Raw genomic sequence first — 22,239 nt, forward strand, 5'->3', positions numbered from 1 at the left:
TTGTCCAATTTCCTAACAATGGTTAGGTAATTTTACGCAAGGTGTGCGTGAAAAGTGACGCTAGATTAGTATGTCCAGTCTCTTTAACGCGTCGTTCCGATTACCTATGCATGGTTATGTTATATTACGCAAAGTGAGCGTAAAAAGTGACGCTAGATTAGTTTTTTTCATCTCAAGTCTCTTTAACGCGTAGTTTCGATTACTATACTTATCTCGCGTCACAAGTCTCTTTAACGCGTCGTTCTGATTACCTAAGCATGGTTAGGTTATATTACGCAAAGCGTGCGTGAAAAGTGACACTAGATTAGTATGTCGCGTCTCAAGTCTGTCTAACGCGTCGTTCCGATTTCCTAAGCTTAGTTACGTTATATTACGCAACGCGTGCGTAAAAAAGTGACGCTAGATTAATATTGCACGTCTCAAGTCTCTTTAACGCGTCGTTTCGATTACCATGCTTATGTCGCGTCACAAGTCTCTCGAACATGTCGTTATGATTACCTAAGCATGGTTAGGTTATATTACGCAAAGTGTGCGTAGAAAATGACAATAGATTAGTATGTAGCGTCTCAAGTCTATTTAACGCGTCGTTCCAATTACATAAGCATGGTTAGGTTATATTACGCAGAGTGTACGTGAAAAATGACAATAGATTAGTATGTCGCGTCTAACGCGTTGTTCCGATTACCTTAGCATGGTTAGTTTATATTACGCATAGTGTGCGTGGGAAGTGACGCTAGATTAGTGTGTCGCGTCTCAAGTCTCCATACGCGTCGTTCCGATTTCCTAAGCATGGTTATGTTATAATAGGCAAAGTGTGCGTAAAAAGTGACGCGAGATTAATATTGCGCGTCTCAAGTCTCTTGAACGCGTCGTTTCGATTATCATGCTTATGTCGCGTCACAAGTCTCTCTAACGCGTCGTTCCGATTTCCTAAGCATGGTTAGGTTATATTACGCAAAGTGTGCGTGAAAAGTGACGCTAGATTAGTATGTCTAGTCTCAAGTCTCTTTAACGCGTCGTTCCGATTACCTATGCATGGTTAGGTTATATTACGCAAAGTGTGCTTAAAAAGTAACGCTAGATTAGTTTGTTTAGTCTCAAGTCTCTTTTACAAGTCGTTGCGAGTACCATACTTATCTCGCGTCACAAGTCTCTGTAACGCGTGGTTCCGATTACCATACTTATCTCGCGTCACAAGTCTCTTTATCGCGTCGTTTCGATTACCTAAGCATGGTTAGGTTATATTACGCAAACAGTGCCTGAAAAGTAACGTTAAATTAGTATGTCTCGTCTCAAGTCTCTCTAACGCGTTGTCCAATTTCCTAACAATGGTTAGGTAATTTTACGCAAGGTGTGCGTGAAAATTGACGCTAGATTAGTATGTCCAGTCTCTTTAACGCGTCGTTCCGATTACCTATGCATGGTTAGGTTATATTACGCAAAGTGAGCGTAAAAAGTGACGCTAGATTAGTTTTTTTCATCTCATGTCTCTTTAACGCGTAGTTTCAATTACTATACTTATCTCGCGTCACAAGTCTCTTTAACGCGTCGTTCTGAGCATTGAAGATTTTTCATACTTTCTCATTCCGGAAGGACTACTTTTTTTTCTTCCTCTCTTCAAGAGTTTCTCTTGGGCGCATAGGTTCATCCTCACCTTTGCCGAACACAGCCGGGAGCATGACCTAAGCATGGTTAGGTTATATTACGCAAAGAGTGCGTGAATAGTGACGCTATATTAGTATGTCGCGTCTCAAGTCTCTCTAACGCGTCGTTCCAATTACCTAAGCATGGTTAGGTTATATTATGCAAAGCGTGCGTGAAAAGTGACACTAGATTAGTATGTCGCGTCTCAAGTCTCTCTAACGCGTCGTTCCGATTTCTTAAGCATAGTTATGTTATATTACGCAACACGTGCGTAAAAAAGTGACGCTAGATTAATATTGCACGTCTAACTCTCTTTAACGTGTCGTTTCGATTACCATTCTTATGTCGCGTCACAATACTCTCGAACATGTCGTTCTGATTACCTAAGCATGGTTAGGTTATATTACGCAAAGTGTGCGTAGAAAATGACAATAGATTAGTATGTAGCATCTCAAGTCTATTTAACGCGTCGTTCCAATTACTTAAGCATGGTTAGGTTATAATATTACGCATAGTTTGCGTCGAAAGTGACGCTAGATTAGTATGTCGCGTCTCAATTCTCTTTATCGCGTTATTCCGATTATCTAAGAATGGTTAGAGGTTATATTAGGCAAAGCGTGCGTGAAAAGTGACACTAGATTAGTATGTCGCGTCAAAAGTCTATTTAACGCGTCGTTCCTTATACCTAAGCATGGTTAGGTTATATTACGCAAGGTGGGCGTGAAAAGTGACGCTAGATTAGCATGTCGCGTATCAAGGCTCTTTAATGCATCGTTCCGATTACCTAAGCATGATTAGGTTATACTACGCAAAGTTTGCGTGAAAAGTGACCCTAGATTAGTATGTCGCTTCTCAAGTCTCCGTAACGCGTCGTTTTGATTACCTTGCTTATGTCGCGTCACAAGTCTCTCTAACGCGTCGTTCCGATTACTTAAGCATGGTTAGGTTATAGTACGCAAAGTGTTCGTAAAAAGGATCAATAGGTAAGTATGTCGCGACTCAAGTCTCTTTAACGCGTCGTTCCTATTACCTAAGAATGGTTAGGTTATATTACGCAAAATGTGCTTGAAAAGTGACGCTAGATTAGTATGTCAAGTCTCCAATCTCTTTCACGCGTCGTTCCGATTACCTAAGCATGGTTAGGTTATATTACGCAAAGTGTGCGTAAAAAGTGACACTAGATTAGTATGTTTCATATCAAGTCTCTTTAACGCGTTGTTTCGATCACCATACTTATCTCGCGTCACAAGTCTCTTTAACGCGTCGTTCCGATTACCTAAGCATGGTTAGGTTATTGGTGTGCGTGAAAAGTGAGGTTAGATTAGCATGTCGCGTCTCAATTCTCTCTAACGCGTCGTTCCAATTTTCTAAGCATGGTTAGGTTATAATACGTAAAGTGTGCGTGAAAAGTGACACTAGATTAGTATGTCACATCTCAAGTCTCTCTAACGCGTCGTTCCCATTTCCTAAGCATGGTTATGGCGGATCAGTGAATTATTGGGCCGAGCTGGATTTGAACCAGCGTAGACATGTTGCCAACGAATTTACAGTCCGTCCCCATTAACCACTCGGGCATCGACCCAGGAAGAAGCAATTCTAGACTTAGTAAGAATCCATGATCAACTTCCTTTCGTAATACCCTACCCCCAGGGGAAGTCGAATCCCCGCTGCCTCCTTGAAAGAGAGATGTCCTGAACCACTAGACGATGGGGGCGTATTTGCCCGACCGCCGGCATACTATGCTCATAGTATGAACAGTTTTTTGAAATTGTCAATATAACAAAATGGTATGACTAGAGTCGAAGAATCTTTCCGCCCTTCACGATTTGATAGATTTTTGTGATTTGTATATTCACTATTATCCATTCTAAGAATAATAAATAAAATAGAATTAATAAATTAATAGATAATCGAAAAGAAAATAGAAGAACAAATAGAAATAATACAAAAGATTCTTTCAATGGGTCTGCCAAAAAGTAAGAAAATCGGGTTAACTCGATTTTCTTTCGCTTTCGTTCCAGCACATTAATTAACTCCGTGTTAAAATAAATAGGCATATCTCTCTCTCACGCTAAACCAGTAATTTAACAAATGAGAAATTTAGATTTAGTAAGAGGGATAGGCATCAACAAGCTATCTAATTTCACTTTAAGAATTTGGTTTAGGGGACAAATAGAATCTTTTCATTACCGATTCGCTCTTGGATCTATATTACGCAACGCATGCGTAAAAAGTGACGCTAGATTAATATTTTGCCTCTCAAGACTCTTTAACGCGTCATTTCGATTACCATGCTTATGTTGCGTCACAAGTCTCTCTAACGCGTCATTTCGATTAGATAAGCATGGTTAGGTTATATAGTACGCAAAGTGTGCGTGGAAAGGAGCAATAGTTTAGTATGTCGCGTCTCAAGTCTCTTTAACGCGTCGTTCTGATTACTTAAGTATGGTTAGGTTATACTACGCAAAGTGTGCGTGAAAAGTGACGCTAGATTAGTATGTCCAGTCTCAAGTCTCTTTAACGCGTCGTTCCGATTACCTAAGCATGGTTAGGTTATATTACGCCAAGTGTGCGTAAAAAGTGAGGCTAGATTAGTTTGTTTTGTCTCAATTCTCTTTAACGCGTCGTTTCGATTACTATATTTATCTCGCGTCACAAGTCTCTTTAACGCGTCGTTCCGATTACCTAAGCATGGTTAGGTTATATTACGCAAAGTGTGCGTGAAAAGTGACTTTAGATTAGTATGTCGCATCTCAAGTCTCTCTAACGCGTCGTTCCGATTTCCTAAGCATGGTTAGGTTATATTACGCAAAGTGTCCGCGAAAAGTGACACTAGATTAGTATGTCGCGTCTCAAGTCTCTCTAACGCGTCGTTCCGATATCATACGCATGATTATGTTATATTACGCAATGCGTGCGTAAAAAGTGACGCTAGATTAATATTGCACGTCTCAAGTCTCTTTAACGCGTTGTTTCGATTACCATGCTTATGTCGCGTCACAAGTCTCTCAAACACGTAGTTCCGATTACCTTAGCATGGTTAGGTTATATTACACAAAGTGTGCGTTGAAAATGACAATAGATTAGTATGTCGCATTTCAAGTCTATTTAACGCATCGTTCGAATTACTTAAGCATGGTTAGGTTATATTAGGCAGAGTGTACGTGAAAAATGACAATAGATTAGTATGTCGCGTCTTAAGTCTATCTAACGCGTTGTTCCGATTACCTTAGCATAGTTAGGTTATATTACGCAAACTGGGCGTGAAAAATGACGCTAGATTAGTATGTCGCATCTCAATTCTCTTTATCGCGTTGTTCCAATTATCTAAGCATGGTTAGGGTAAATTATGCGAAGCGTGCGTGAAAAGTGACATTAGATTAGTATGTCGCGTCTAAAGTCTATTTAACGCGTCGTTCCTATTACCTAAGAATGGTTAGGTTATATTACGCAGTGTACGTGAAAAGTGATGCTAGATTAGCATGTCGCGTCTCAAGGTTCTTTAATGCGTCGTTCCGATTACCTAAGCATGGTTAGGTTATAATACGGAAAGTTTGCGTGAAAAGTGACGCTAGATTAGTATGTCGCGTGTCAAGGCTCTTTAACACGTCGTTCCGATTACCTAAGCTTGGTTAGGCTGTACGCAAAGTGTGCGTAAAAAGGATCAATATATTAGTATGTCGCGTTTCAAGTCTCTTTATCGCATTGTTCCTATTAAATAAGCATGGTTAGGTTATATTACGCAAAGTGTGACTGAAAAGTGACGCTAGATTAGTATGTCCAGGCTTAAATCTCTTTAAAGCGTTGTTCTGATTACCTAAGCATGGTTAGGTTCTATTATGTGTGAAAAAAGTGACGCTAGATTAGTATATTTCGTCTCCAGTCTCTTTAATGCGTCGTTTCGCTTACCATACATATCTCGCGTCACAAGTCTCTTTAACGCGTCGTTCCGATTACCTAAGTACGGTTAGGTTATATTACGCAATGTGTGCGTGAAAAGTAACGTTTGTTTAGTACGTCGCGTCTCAAGTCTCTCTAACCCGTCGTACCGATTTCCTAAGCATGGCTAGGTTATATTACGCAAAGTGTGTGTGAACAGTGACACTAGATTAGTATGTCGCGTCTCAAGTCTCCATACGCGTCGTTCCGATTTCCTAAGCATGGCTATGTTATATTACGCAAAGTGTGCGTAAAAAGTGACGCTAGATTAATATTGCGCATCTCAAGTCTCTTGAACGCGTCGTTTCGATTATCATGCTTATGTCGCGTCACAAGTCTCTCTAACGCGTCGTTCCGATTTCCTAAGCATGGTTAGGTTATATTACGCAAAGTGTGCGTGAAAAGTGACGCTAGATTAGTATGTCCAGTCTCAAGTCTCTTTAACGCGTCGTTCCGATTACCTAAGCATGGTTAGGTTATATTACGCAAAGTGTGCTTAAAAAGTGACGCTAGATTAGTTTGTTTTGTCTCAAGTCTCTTTTACAAGTCGTTGCGAGTACCATACTTATCTCGAGTCACAAGTCTCTTTAACGCGTCGTTCCGATTACCATACCTATCTCGCGTCACAAGTCTCTTTAACGCGTCGTTCCGATTACCATACTTATCTCGCGTCACAAGTCTCTTTATCGCGTCGTTTCGATTACCTAAGCATGGTTAGGTTATAGTACGCAAACAGTGCGTGAAAAGTAACGTTAAATTAGTATGTCTCGTCTCAAGTCTCTCTAACGCGTTGTCCAATTTCCTAACAGTGGTTAGGTTATTTTACGCAAAGCGTGCGTGAAAAGTGACGCTAGATTTGTATGTCCAGTCTCTTTAACGCGTCGTTTTGATTACCTATGCATGGTTAGGTTATATTACGCAAAGTGAGCGTAAAAAGTGATGCTAGATTAGTTTGTTTCGTCTCAAGTCTCTTTAACGCGTAGCTTCGATTGCTATACTTATCTCGCGTCACAAGTCTCTTTAACGGGTCGTTCTGATTACCTAAGCGTGGTTAGGTTATATTACACAAAGAGTGCGTGAATAGTGACGCTATATTAATATGTCGCGTCTCAAGTCTCTCTAACGCGTCGTTCCAATTTCCTAAGCATGGTTAGGTTATATTATGCAAAGTGTGCGTGAAAAGTGACACTAGATTAGTATGTCGCATCTCAAGTCTCTCTAACGCGTCGTTCCGATTTCCTAAGCATAGTTTTGTTATATTACGCAAAGGGTGCATAAAAAATTGACGGTATATTAGTATATCGCTTCTGAAGTCTCTTTAACACGTCGTTCTAATTACCTAAGCATGGAAAGTTTATATTACGCAAAGTGTGCTGAAAAGTGACGGTAGATTAGTATATCGCGTCTCAAGTCTCTTTAATGTGTCGTTTTGATGACCTAACCATGGATTGGTTATGTTACGCAAGGTGTGCGTGAAAAGTGACGCTAGATTAGTATGTCACATCTCAATGCCCTTTAACGCGTCGTTCCGTTTACCTAAGCATGGTTAGATTATATTACGCAATGTTTGTGTGAAAAGTGACGTTATATTAGTATCTTGCGTCTCAAGTCTCTTTAACGCGTCGTTTTGATTACCATGCTTATTAACCCGTCGTTCCGATTACCTAAGCATAGTTAGATTATATTACGCATAGTGTGCGTGAAACGTTACGCTAGATTAATATGTCGCTACTCAAGTCTCTATGATGCGTCGTTCTTATTACCTAAGCATGCGCAATAAGTGACGCTAGATTAGTATGGCGCGTTTCAAGTCTCTTTAACGCATCGTTTCGATTGCTGTGCTTATGTCGCGTCAGAAGTATCTCTAATGCGTCGTTCTGATTACCTAAGCATGATTAGATTATATATTACGCAAAGTGTGCGTGAAAAGTGACAATGTATTAGTATGTAGCATCTCAAGTCTTTTTAACGCGTCGTTCCGATTACCTAGGCATGGTTAGGTTATTTTACGCAAAGTGTGCGTGAAAAGTGACGCTAGATTAGTATGACGCGTCTCAAGTCTCTTTAATGCGTATTCCGATTACCTTAGCATGGTTAGGTTATATTCCATGAAGTGTGCGTGAAAAGGGACGCTAGATTAGTATCTCGCATCTCAAGTCCTTTAACGCGTCTTTCCGATTATGTAAGCATGGTTAGGTTATACTACGCAAAGTGTGCGTGAAAAGCGACGCTAGATTAGTATGTCCAGTCTCAAGTCTCTTTAACGCGTCGTTCCGATTACCTAAGCATGGTTAGGTTATATTACGCAAAGTGTGCTTAAAAAGTGACGCTAGATTACTTTGTTTCGTCTCAAGTCTCTTTTACAAGTCGTTGTGAGTACCATACTTATCTCGCGTCACAAGTCTCTTTAACGCGTCGTTCCGATTACCATACTTATCTCGCGTCACAAGTCTCTTTATCGCGTCGTTCCGATTACCTAAGCATAGTTAGGTTATATTACGCAAACAATGCGTGAAAAGTAACGTTAAATTAGTATGTCTCGTCTCAAGTCTCTCTAACGCGTTGTCCATTTTCCTAACAATGGTCAGGTTATTTTACGCAAAGTGTGCGTGAAAAGTGACGCTAGATTAGTATGTCCAGCCTCTTTAACGCGTCGTTCCGATTACCTATGCATGGTTAGCTTATATTACGCAAAGTGAGCGTAAAAAGTGACGCTAGATTAGTTTTTTTCGTCTCAAGTCTCTTTAAAGCGTAGTTTCGATTACTATACTTATCTCGCGTCACAAGTCTCTTTAACGCGTCGTTCTGATTACCTAAGCATGGTTAGGTTATATTACGCAAAGCGTGCGTGAAAAGGGACACTAGATTAGCATGTAGCGTCTCAAGTCTCTCTAACGCGTCGTTCCGATTTCCTAAGCATAGTTACGTTATATTACGCAACGCGTGCGTAAAAAAGTGACGCTAGATTAATATTGCACGTCTCAAGTCTCTTTAACGCGTCGTTTCGAATACCATGCTTATGTCGCGTCACAAGTCTCTCGAACATGTCGTTCTGATTACCTAAGCATGGTTAGGTTATATTACGCAAAGTGTGCGTAGAAAATGACAATAGATTAGTATGTAGCGTCTCAAGTCTATTTAACGCGTCGTTCCAATTACATAAGCATGGTTAGGTTATATTACGCAGAGTGTACGTGAAAAATGACAATAGATTAGTATGTCGCGTCACAAGTCTATTTAACGCGTCGTTCCAATTACCTAAGCATGGTTAGGTTATATTACGCAAGGTGTGAGTGAAAAGTGTCGCTAGATTAGTATGTCGCGTCTCAAGGCTCTTTAATGCGTCGTTCCTATTACCTAAGCATGATTAGGTTATAATACGCAAAGTTTGCGTGAAAAGTGACGCTAGATTAGTATGCTGCTTCTCAAGTCTCTTTAACGTGTCGTTTCAATTACCATGCTTATGTCTCGTCACAAGTCTCTCTAACGCGTCGTTCCGATTACCTAAGCATGGTTAGGTTATAGTACGCAAAGTGTGCGTAAAAAGGATCAATAGATAAGTATGTCGCGTCTCAAGTCTCTTTAACGCGTCGTTCCTATTACCTAAGAATGGTTTGGTTATATTACGCAAAGTGTGCTTGAAAAGTGACGCTAGATTATTATGTCCAGTCTCCAATGTCTTTAACGCGTCGTTCCGATTACCTAAGCATGGTTAGGTTATATTACGCAAAGTGTGCGTAAAAAGTTACAATAGATTAGTCTGTTTTGTCTCAAGTCTCTTTAACGCGTTGTTTTGATTACCACACTTATCTCGCGTCACAAGTCTCGTCGTTCCGATTACCCAACCATGGTTAGGTTATATTATGCAAAGTGTGCTTGAAAAGTGACGTTAAATTAGGATGTCGTGTCTCAAGTCTCTCTAACGCGTCGTTCCAATTTCCTAAGCATGGTTAGGTTATATTACGCAAAGTGTGCGTGAAAAGTGACTCTAGATTAGTATGTCCAGTCTCAAGTCTCTTTAACGCGTCGTTCTGATTACCTAAGCATGGTTAGGTTATATTACGCAAAGTGTGCTTAAAAAGTGATGCTAGATTAGTTTGTTTCGTCTCAAGTCTCTTTAACGCATCGTTTCGATTACCATACTTATCTGGCGTCACAAGTCTGTGACCGCTATCCAAGTAATGATGTGGTCGATTTGATAGTACGCTCTCGCTAGTCCGCGTCTACTGACCCCACTGCTGACACGTCTGATAAATCGTTTAATAGTTAGACGTGAAACTCGTGCTTTTACACGTATAATACTTCTAAGTTTTTAGGGTTTAATTTCATTTTTATACTTATTTACGTATTCGATAACTTTAGTCGCATAGACGATTTAGCGAATACCATTTCTCATAATTGAGAATCGCTTAACGCCCTTGACGTTTTCTATTATTATTAATTAGGGTTAATTCCATAAAAAATCACGAACTTTACATGAAATTTCATTTTAATCAAGACCTTTAAAAGTTGTCATTTAAAGGCACGAACTTTCAGTTTGTTTCAAATCTATCATTTAAGTTATTTTTGTTGACTAAATTCTTCATTAAACCAATAATAAAAGACGCAAATTATAAATCGACATTAAATCTTATTATCTTTCATTTGGATTATGTAGGATTATGTATTTTTAGTCGGATAAAATACGCCGAATTTTACTTTGGTGATAGATTTGAAACAAACTGAAAGTTCGTGCCTTTAAATGACAACTTTTAAAGGTCATGATTAAAATGAAACTTCGTGTAAAGTTCGTGATTTTTTTAGGAATTAACCCTATTAATTATCTAAAACGTCGAACTAATCTCGAGATTAATGATTCTTAAAGTCCAAAGTTCGTCTTTTAATCCAATTTACTCGAAACATCAAATCTCTAGATCGAATAGACGTCATACACACGTGGATACGAGTCGGGGTGCACGGGCGTGCCCTTCAGTGGGTGCACGATCGTGCAACCAAGTGCACGTTCGTGCACCATGAAGAGTGCACGTTCGTGCACTTCAGGTGCACGTTCGTGCACTTCAGGTGCACGTTCGTGCACTTCAGGTGCACGTTCGTGAACCCGTGGTGCACGGTCGTGCACCACGTGCACAGCCCCGGAAATGCGATTTCCGGGGTTTTCGACCATCCCGACGTGCTTCTAACACTTCCCTAGTCAAAACCCGTTCCTCTGTTTTCATTAAAATGCGATAATAACTTCCAAAACGTCGAATTCAAACCAATACACCATAAAACTCAAAACAGCCATTTATTATCGATTTTTAATTAAACTTTCTCAAAATTTACCTTGAAACAAGGTTTCGGATCGATAGGGCTCTCGATTCTGAAGAGATTTCCGCAAAAATCACGCGAATCGGACGTCGAACGGAGAAACGGCGGCGAAACGACGATATCGAACGAATTTCTCTCGCTCTCTCTGGAACTCTCTCTGCTCTTCTTCTTTCATATTTCTCTTTATATATATATCTTGGCTAAAGTTCCACTTTGATCCTTGTTCTTTTTGTTTATTATCACTTATCTTTTAAACTTTTCAATCGTACGATTTAGTCCATAGCTAAACTGTTAACTTCTTTTATTATGACTTATACGTATTATTTATGTCCAATAATTAATATAGAACTCGATATTAATACTTTCCCGTCAAAATCTAAAATTTCCGCTTTCGACACAAAGTGGCTAAATTACCACTTTGGTCCATGTACCTTATTTTGGACTTTTCTTGACATTTTTCCTTTTAATTCCAATTCTAACTTCAGAATTGGAATATATTATTAAATTGTTCGCTATTATCTTTTCCAAAATCGACCTACTAAAACTTATTTATCTTTATTTTATCGGAAAACTTTCCGATAACGCCTCTCGGGCGAGTCCAAACTGGACACGTGGTCCAATTAGCTAATTACTTATATTGGGGTATTACATTCTTCCCCCCTTATAAAAATTCATCCTCGAATTTTCATAAATCTTGTTGGGATCTTACTTATCCTTGACGTCCATTAATACGTTTTGATCGCAGCTTTTCCTTTTACTTAACTCTTAGTTTTCCATGCACAACTATAACTTCATACTTGTTGCTAATCGATTGTCTATTCAACTCTTGATAGTTGCTTGCCGTTACGTCGTTGAGAATTCTCTTACTGGTACCTTCGTCTCATCTGTTATCTTTTTCCGAGATAGAATGGTTCTTGGACGTATTCTTGATGTCATAGTCCTTACACCATTGCCACCTAGTTGTCACTAATCATAATCTAATGTTTTCTCGTTTCATCATTTCATTCTTAGTAGCCATAGGGTTGCTACTCGTCTCCTTTATACGTGAATGGTCACGACGTGCCATTTTCATCTTAATGACGTACTTACTTTATGCGTATTTCTATGAATATTTTCTCTCGTAATTATAACCTGCAGTTATGATCTTTACTATCGTCTGTAATTATCACTTTCCTTTCTTAACTGGTTCTTGTCATTTCTCACTCCTTTCTATCATTGTCTGACACTTCATTCCTCATTAACCAATCTTTCTCAACTTGCACTATGTCTAATACATTCACTTTCTCTTAATGTAGCTAACTTGATACATTTTTCACTATCCTCCATTTCTCTTTCCTTTGCTTCCTTAAGCTATCGTGATTTTCACGTCGTTCTGTTGGTCGTGATCCTTCATCCTTTACCATTGTCTTAAACGTTTCATTTCACGTTACTTTTAGTCGTATGGCTTGTACAGTTGCCTTTGTTTGCTAGTACTACTCATATTCTTATCCTCTTCACTTCTCTCTAGTTGCTCCTTTGAGGTTCGCCTCGAATCTCTTATTGACTTTTTAGTCAACGATATTCTTCCTTTACGTCACAGTTTCCTATTCATGATGACCTCATAAGAATCTCATATGTTTCTTTATCATTTAACTGTTTCAAGAATCCTTATCGTTAGTTAGCCTTCGCTTAACTTCATCTTTACCTTTAATCTTTAACAGATTCAGTAGATCCTTAATAACTTATTTACTTTCTTTATCGTTATTCCTCCTTACTGTATAAGCAACTTTCTCTTGTATCTTACACTTCTTCTTCTTACTCTCGAATAGCTTCACAACATTGTTCTCACTTTTCAAGGTATCCTCTTGGCACTGACTACAATCATTTCTTAGTTTGTCTTTACCCTGGCTCTCATCTTCTTCTTGAAGTGTTTCAGACTATTCCTAATGTATAAGTTATACTTAACCTTATAAATTCCAAAATTAGGGAATAGTTTCGATTTTGTTGTCCTATACATCTTATGCTTCTTTAGCACTTATAACATGACTCTGATTGTCCTTTTAAATAACTTGATTTCTCTGTACTAACATCATCTCTTGTCCTTATGACATCATGGTCACTTGGATATAGTTCACTCCTATCTGTTCAATAGCAATGAAGTATTATCTTGCTCTTTTCTTATTGTCTTTTACGCCTTTCCTCTGTTTATAACAGTTTTGCTGTTACCGCTCTTTTCTGATAACTCTTCTAATGTACCTCTAGAACTTTTCATTTCTCTAATCATCTTACTAAATTTTGAGGGTATCCGAGTTTTTTCACTATACTTTCTTTTATAATTTCCATCATTTTGATATTTACTAACACGTATACCTATATGTGTGCTTTTCTCCTTATACGAGAGTTTCATAACTTAATTTTTCTCCATTCTATTAACGCAATCTATACTCTTAATGCTGATATTAGTGACTTTACTTAATATCAGTCAATTAGTATCATTATCTCTTTTGATTTATCCAACTTCGAACCTTATCATCGTCCGTATCCTTCCTCTTTCTATTTATGTATCTTCAAACACTGGTATTGATAAGGTTATATATCCTTTAAATATTACTTCATGTTCATCATTTATAGTATCATCTTCTTGTTCTTCATACTTTTAATCTCTCTTCCGGTATAACTCTCGATCGCTATGTCGCTTATTTCAATATAAGAATAATCATTACATTTTTCATCCTTATGTATTCGTTACGTTTCTTTCGTCTAACATGATTCTCTGTCATTTCGTCCTTTGTTCTATCATAAGGATAAATACTGTATCCTTAAATATTGCCAGTGCATCGCATTTTACCTGTGTATGCTCTCCGGCGATAACTCCTCATTCACATTCTCCTTTAGCTTTATTAGCCTTGTTGCAATTAATCATTATATGGCTTTATTCTGTTATTGGGGTTTGTTTTACAATTTTAGTCTTATTTATTAAGAGTCTTTTATTATTCATCGCAGAGTTTCACATCTGAGTTCACTAACTAAACAAAAGATTTCAAAACACTCTTTGGCTGACCAGCTCTTTTAAATCACTTTTCATAAATCGTTTGAAATCATTAATATAATTGTAGCTCAGAGTGATGACACCACTCATCACCAAAGAGTTGCTCAAAATCGCACTTTCTTTATCATTGTAAAGATATGATGCATGACCTATATTTTGAAAATCATTTTCTTATGCATTCCTATCGTGATTATGCAATATCATATGCGATGTCTGAGCACAATTGTACCTTGAAAAATCTTAAAAATTTTCATAAAATCGTAAGTTTACTCTAGGTTGTACACTCTGCGACTATTAACGGCTTTCTTTATTGTTATTGGATACATTATAAATTTTTTATATTGCTGTCACTTTTTGTCATTTTCCTGACTATTCTTCTGTCACATCACTTCTTTCTCCATGTCTCCGATAACTCAATTCAATTCAAAAATTTTCCACTGCTGTAATCACCACATCATATACCATATCATATCATATACAAACGCAGGTACCAATGTTCTACATCGATTACCTTTTAGTAAATCATCTTTCCCTTCACAGGTTCTAGAACGTAATATAGGAATTACGTTCACGACAAATGTATTATATGGTGTTTATTATATTATTGCTTTTGTATATTATGTTCGTATATTCTCTTATTGGTTACGTGTTATTAACATCGCTTCCTATAGGTTCTCACCATCTGAGGTGTTATTCTATAGCCATATCCTAATACTGACATTCTATTATGCAATGCAACAAACATATATACACAGTAATGCAAACACATAAACACAAATACTCAAAACATATAAATCGCTAATACTTGGAGGTGCCTGATGTGGAACGCTAGGTTCCCTAATAACCACGCCTGTGTGTCGGCCCCTAACTGTTCTACCTGAGTTGCTTCCACCTCTTTGCACAAAGTAGGGGTTAGTCCTAACTCTGGAGGATGTGCTGACGTAGTCTGGATGGTACTCACGTCTAAAATAGAAGGGTCGTACTGGATCGCCCGCCCATTCATGCTCAGTCTCGATCCTACGAGCCATCGTAGTGAGCGTGCCAAAATGTTCACCTATGTGTTCTTATAACTCACTAAACTCAGGTCCTAAGCCTCTGACGTACCTACGGTTGATGGTTCTATTACCTTCATCCAGATCAGGAACTCCCTCAACCATTCGCAGAAAATCAGTAGAATACATTCCTACTGTTAGCATTCCTCGAGAGAAGGAGCGCATCTGTCTCCTAACTTGGTCTAGAGCTATCTGCTATATCTGCATCTTCTCTCAAATCGCGATACCTCTGCACCCTAGACCAGAAACGCTCGCTTTTGTACTGTTCAACATCTGATTCATCTAACAGTTCCTCTTCTTCATACTCTTCCTCCTGAGGATCTTCTTCTTCTGCCTCTTCTCCTAGATGCTCTTCTGGATCCTCCTCAGGATCCTCCTCCGGACCTTCCTTCGGATCCTCCTCCGGATCTTCCTTCGGATCCTCCTCCGGATCTTCCTTTGGTTCCTCCTCATCTTGAGACGAAAAAAACTAATCTAGCGTCACTTTTTACGCTCACTTTGCGTAATATAAGCTAACCATGCATAGGTAATCGGAACGACGCGTTAAAGAGGCTGGACATACTAATCTAGCGTCACTTTTCACGCACACTTTGCGTAAAATAACCTGACCATTGTTAGGAAAATGGACAACGCGTTAGAGAGACTTGAGACGAGACATACTAATTTAACGTTACTTTTCACGCATTGTTTGCGTAATATAACCTAACTATGCTTAGGTAATCGGAACGACGCGATAAAGAGACTTGTGACGCGAGATAAGTATGGTAATCGGAACGACGCGTTAAAGAGACTTGTGACGCGAGATAAGTATGGTACTCACAACGACTTGTAAAAGAGACTTGAGACGAAACAAAGTAATCTAGCGTCACTTTTTAAGCACACTTTGCGTAATATAACCTAACCATGCTTAGGTAATCGGAACGACGCGTTAAAGAGACTTGAGACTGGACATACTAATCTAGCGTCGCTTTTCACGCACACTTTGCGTAGTATAACCTAACCATGCTTACATAATCGGAAAGACGCGTTAAAGGACTTGAGATGCGAGATACTAATCTAGCGTCCCTTTTCACGCACACTTTGCGTAATATAACTTAACCATGCTTATGTAATTGTAACAACGCGTTAAAGAGACTTGTGACGGGACAAACTAATCTAGCGACACTTTTAACGCGCACTTGGCATAATATTACATAACCATGCATAGGTAATCGAAACGACGAGTTAAAGAGACTTGAGACGCGACATACTAATCTAGCGTCACTTTTCACGCACATTTTGCGTAATATAACCTAACCATGATTAGGTAATCGGAACGACGCGTTAAAGAGACTTGAGACGCGATATACTAACCTAGCAACACTTTTCAAGCACACATTGCGTAATATAACCTAACCATGCTTAGAAAATCGGAACGACCCGTTAGAGAGACTTGAGACGCGACATACTTATCTAGTGTCACTTTTCCCATACATTTTGCGTAATATAACCTAACCATGTTCAGGTAACCGGAACGACACATTAGAGAGACTTGAGACGCGACATACTGATTTATTGTCACTTTTCACGCACACTTTGCGTAATATAATCTAACCATGCTTAGGTAATCGGAATGACGCGTTAAAGACACTTTGAGATGCGACATACTAATCTAGGGTTACTATTCTCGCACACTTCGGGTAATATGACCTAACCATGCTTTGGTAATCGGAGCGACGCGTTAGAGAGACTTGTAACGTAACATAAGCATGGTAATCGAAACGATGCGTTAAAGATACCTGAGACGCGCCATACTAATCTAGCGTCACTTTTTACGCACACTTTGCGTAATATAACTTAACCATGCTTATGTAATTGTAACAACGCGTTAAAGAGACTTGTGACGTGACATACTAATCTAGCGACACTTTTTACGCGCACTTGGCGTAATATAACATAACCATGCATAGGTAATCGGAACGACGCGTTAAAGAGACTTGAGACTCGACATACTAATCTAGCGTTATTTTTCACGCACACTTTGCGTAATATATCCTAACCACGCTTAGGTATTCGGAACGACGCGTTAAAGAGACTTGAGACGCGACATACTAATCTATTGATCCTTTTCACTCACACTTTTGTGTACTATAACCAAACCATGCTTATGTAATCAGAACGACGTGTTGGAAACATGAGACGCAGCATAAGCATGGTAATCGAAACGAAGCGTTAAAGAGACTTGAGACACGACATACTAATCTTGCGTCACTTTTCACGCACACTTTGCGTAATATAACCTAACCATGCTTAAGTAAACGGAACGACGAGTTAAAGTGACTTGAGACGCGACATACTAATCTAGCGTCACTTTTCACGCACACTTTGCGTAATATAACCTATCCACGCTTAAGTAATCGGAACGACGAGTTAAAGAGACTTGAGACGCGACATACTAATCTAGTGTCACTTTTCACGCACATTTTGCGTAATATAACCTAACCATGCTTAGGTAATTGGAACGACACGTTAAAGAGACGTGAGACGCGACATACTAATCTAGTGTCACTTTTCCCGCACATTTTGCGTAATATAACCTAACCATGTTTAGGTAATCGGAACGACACATTAGAGAGACTTGAGACGCGACATACTGATTTATTGTCACTTTTCACGCACACTTTGCGTAATATAATCTAACCATGCTTAGGTAATCGGAACGACGCGTTAAAGACACTTTGAGATGCGACATACTAATCTAGAGGGTTACTATTCTCGCACACTTCGCGTAATATGACCTAACCATGCTTTCGTAATCGGAGCGACGCGTTAGAGAGACTTGTAACGTAACATAAGCATGGTAATCGAGACGATGCGTTAAAGAGACTTGAGACGCGCCATACTAATCTAGCGTCACTTTTTACGCGCACTTGGCGTAATATAACATAACCATGCATAGGTAATCGGAACGACGCGTTAAAGAGACTTGAGACTCGACATACTAATCTAGCGTTATTTTTCGCGCACACTTTGCGTAATATATCATAACCACGCTTAGGTATTCGGAACGACGCGTTAAAGAGACTTGAGACGCGACATACTAATCTATTGATCCTTTTCACTCACACTTTTGTGTACTATAACCAAACCATGCTTATGTAATCAGAACGACGTGTTGGAAACTTGAGACGCAGCATAAGCATGGTAATCGAAACGAAGCGTTAAAGAGACTTGAGACACGACATACTAATCTTGCGTCACTTTTCACGCACACTTTGCGTAATATAACCGAACCATGCTTAAGTAAACGGAACGACGAGTTAAAGTGACTTGAGACGCGACATACTAATCTAGCGTCACTTTTCACGCACACTTTGCGTAATATAACCTATCCACGCTTAAGTAATCGGAACGACGAGTTAAAGAGACTTGAGACGCGACATACTAATCTAGTGTCACTTTTCACGCACATTTTGCGTAATATAACCTAACCATGCTTAGGTAATCGGAACGACACGTTAAAGAGACGTGAGACGCGACATACTAATCTAGTGTCACTTTTCCCGCACATTTTGCGTAATATAACCTAACCATGTTTAGGTAATCGGAACGACACATTAGAGAGACTTGAGACGCGACATACTGATTTATTGTCACTTTTCACGCACACTTTGCGTAATATAATCTAACCATGCTTAGGTAATCGGAACGACGCGTTAAAGACACTTTGAGATGCGACATACTAATCTAGAGGGTTACTATTCTCGCACACTTCGCGTAATATGACCTAACCATGCTTTCGTAATCGGAGCGACGCGTTAGAGAGACTTGTAACGTAACATAAGCATGGTAATCGAGACGATGCGTTAAAGAGACTTGAGACGCGCCATACTAATCTAGCGTCACTTTTTACGCACACTTTGTGTAATATAACTTAACCATGCTTATGTAATTGTAACAACGCGTTAAAGAGACCGGGACGACGAGTTAAAGAGACTTGTGACGCAACATACTAATCTATTGTTACATTTCACGCACACTTTGCGTACTATAACCTAACCATGCTTTGGTAATCGAATGACGCTTTAGAGACTTGTGACGCAACAAAAGCATTGTAATCGAAACGATTCGTTAAAGAGACAAAAGACGCGACATACTTATCTAGCGTCACTTTTCACGCTAACTTTGCGTAATATAACCTAACCATGCTTAGGTAATCGGAAAAAAATCGTTCATGAGAATTGAGACGCGACAATTTAATCTAGCGTCCCTTTTCAAGAAGACTTTGCGTAATATAACCTAACCATGCTTAGGTAATTGGAACGATGTGATAAAGAGACTTGAGACGCGACAAACTAATCTAGCGTCACTTTTCACGCACACTCTGCGTAATATAGCCCAACCATGGTTAGGTAATCAGAACGACGCATTGAAGAGACTTGTGACGCGACATAAGCATGGTAATCGAAACGACGCATTAAAGAGACTTGAGACGCGCCATACTAATCTTGCATCACTTTTCACGCGCACTGTGCATTATAAAACATACCATGCTTAGGTAATCGGAACGACGCGCTAAATATACTTGAGATGCGACATACTAATTTATTATCATTATTCACGCACACTTTGCGTAATATAACCAAACCATGCTTAGGTAATCGGAATGATGCGTTAGAGTGACTTGTGACACGACATAAGCATGATAATCGAAACGACGCGTTAAAGAGACTTGAGACGCAACTTACTAATCTAGAGTCACTTTTCACGCACACTTTGCTTAATATAACTGAACCATGCTTAGATAATCTGAATGACGCGTTAAATAGACTTGAGACGCGACATACTAAGCTATTGTCATTTTTCACGCACAGTTTTCGTATTTTACCATAACCATACTTAGGTAATCGGAACGACGAGTTAGAGAGACTTGAGACGCGTCATATTAATCTATCGTCACTTTTTACGCACACTTTGCGTAATATAGCCTAACCATGGTTAGGTAATCGGAACGACGCGTTAAAGAGACTTGAGACGCGAGATACTAATCTAGTGTCACTTTTCACGCACACTTTGCGTAATATAACCCAACTATGCTTAGGTAATCGGAACGACGCGTTAAATAGAATTGAGATGCGACATACTAATCTTTTTTTACTTTTCCCGCACACTTTGTGTAATATAACCTAACCTTGCTTTGGTTATCGGAACGACGCGTTTGAGAGACTTGTGACGCGACATAAGCATGGTAATCGAAACGACGTGTTAAAGAGACTTGAGATGCGACATACTAATCTAGCGTCACTTTTCACGCAAACTTTGCATAATATAACCTAACCATGCTTAGGTAATCAGAACGACGTGTTACAGAGACTTGAGACGCGACAAAATAATCTAGCCTCACTTTTCAAGTACACTTTGCGTAATATAACCTAACCATGCTTTGGTAATTGGAACATCGCGTTAGAGAGAGTTGTGAATGGACATAAGCAAGGTAATCGAGACGCCGCGTTAAATAGACTGAAGACGTGCCATACTAATCTATAGTCACATTTTACGCACTCTTTGTGTAATATAACCTAACCATGCTTAGGAAATCGGAACGATGTGTTCAAGAGACTTGAGACGCGACGTACTAATCTAGCATCACTTTTCACGCACAGTATGCATAATATAACCTAACCAAACTTAGGTAATCAGAACGTCGCGTTAGAGAAACTTGGGACGCGACAAATTATTTTAGCCTCACTTTTCAAACACACTTTGCGTAATATAACTTAACCATGAACGACGAGTTAAAGAAACCTGAGACGCGGCATACAAATCTAACGTCACTTTTCACGCACACTTTGCCTAATATAAACTTACAATGCTTAGGTAATTGGAACGACGCGTTAAACAGACTTGAGAATCGACATACTACTCTAGCGTCACTCACGCTTCGCGTAATATAGCCTAACCATGCTTAGTTAATCGGAACGACGCGTTAAACAGACTTGAGACGCGACATACTAATCTAGCGTCACTTTTCACGCACGCTTTGCGTAATATAACCTAACCATGCTTAGGTAATTGGAACGACGCGTTAAATAGACTTGAGACGCGATACTATTGTCATTTTTCACGCACACTTTGCGTAATATAACCTAACCATGCTTAGGTAATTCGAACGACGCGTTAGAGAGACTTCTGACGAGACATATGCATGGTAATCGATACGACGCGTTCTTGAGACGCGCCATATTAATCTAGCGTCACTTTTAATCACACTTTGTGTAATATAACCTAACCATGCTTAGGTAATCGGAACGAAGCGTTAAAGAGACGTGAGACGCGGCATACTAATCTAACATCACTTTTCACGCACTTTTTTCGTAATATAACCTAACCATACTTAGGTAATCAAAACGTCACGTTAGAGAGACTTGTGACGCGACATAAGCATTGTAATCGAAACGACACGTTAAATAGACTTGTGACGAAACATACTAATCTAGGGTCACTTTTTACGCACACTTTGCGTAGTATACCTAACCATTCTTAGGTAATCGGAACAACACGTAGGATCCTGTGAATCAAAACCTTGTGTCAAAAACATGGTAATGCGATAAATTTCAACAGATACTAAGAGGACAGGCCGGTTGATAAAATGCCCGCGGTGAGGCTGTGATCCTGGCTAGTCATACATGTAATCTGTTAAGGTTTATCGTCGTTCCTCTAATTGGTACATACTAATCTAGCGTCACTTTTCATGCACATTTTGCATAATATAAATAACCATGCTTAGGTAATCGGAACGACGCATTAAAGAAACTTGAGACGCAACATACTAATCTAGCGTTGCTTTTCACGCACACTTTGCCTAATATAACCTAACCATGCTTAGGTAATCGGAAGGATTCGTTAAACAGACTTGAGACGCGAAATATTAATCTAGCGTTACTTGTCACGCACGCTTTGTTTCATATAACCTAACCATGCTTAGGTAATCGGAACGACGCGTTAAATAGAATTGATAAGCGACATACTAATCTATAGTCACTTTTCACGCACACTTTGCGTAATATAACCTAACCATGCGTAGGTAATCGGAACGACGCGTTAAAGAGACTTGAGACGCGACATATTAATCTATTGTTACTTTTCACGCTATAAGCTAGCCATGCTTAGGTAATCGAAACAACGCGTTAAAGAGACTTGAGACACGACATACTAATCTAGCGTCACTTTTAACGCACTCTTTGCGTAATATAACCTTACCATGCTTAGGTAATCGGAACGACGCAATAA

The 22,239-nt window shown here is 39.3% G+C and overlaps 1 protein-coding gene and 1 non-coding gene across 2 annotated transcripts in view; both read right to left on the reverse strand.

Moving 5' to 3' along the window:
• Positions 1-3,142: 3,142 nt before the first annotated feature.
• On the reverse strand, positions 3,143-3,226 carry TRNAY-GUA (transfer RNA tyrosine (anticodon GUA)). The gene has a single exon. It is a non-coding gene; the product is annotated as a tRNA-Tyr (tRNA).
• An 11,916-nt stretch (positions 3,227-15,142) lies between these two features.
• LOC126672559 (uncharacterized) overlaps positions 15,143-22,239 on the reverse strand; it is a 62,739-nt gene continuing 55,642 nt past the window's right edge. Inside the window, exon 2 of the mRNA XM_050366514.1 lies at positions 15,143-15,423. Within this exon, the coding sequence (XP_050222471.1) occupies positions 15,143-15,423 (281 nt within the window). The remainder of the gene's footprint in view (positions 15,424-22,239) is intronic.

Source organism: Mercurialis annua, linkage group LG3, assembly GCF_937616625.2.
Source record: "Mercurialis annua linkage group LG3, ddMerAnnu1.2, whole genome shotgun sequence".
NCBI lineage: Eukaryota > Viridiplantae > Streptophyta > Magnoliopsida > Malpighiales > Euphorbiaceae > Mercurialis > Mercurialis annua.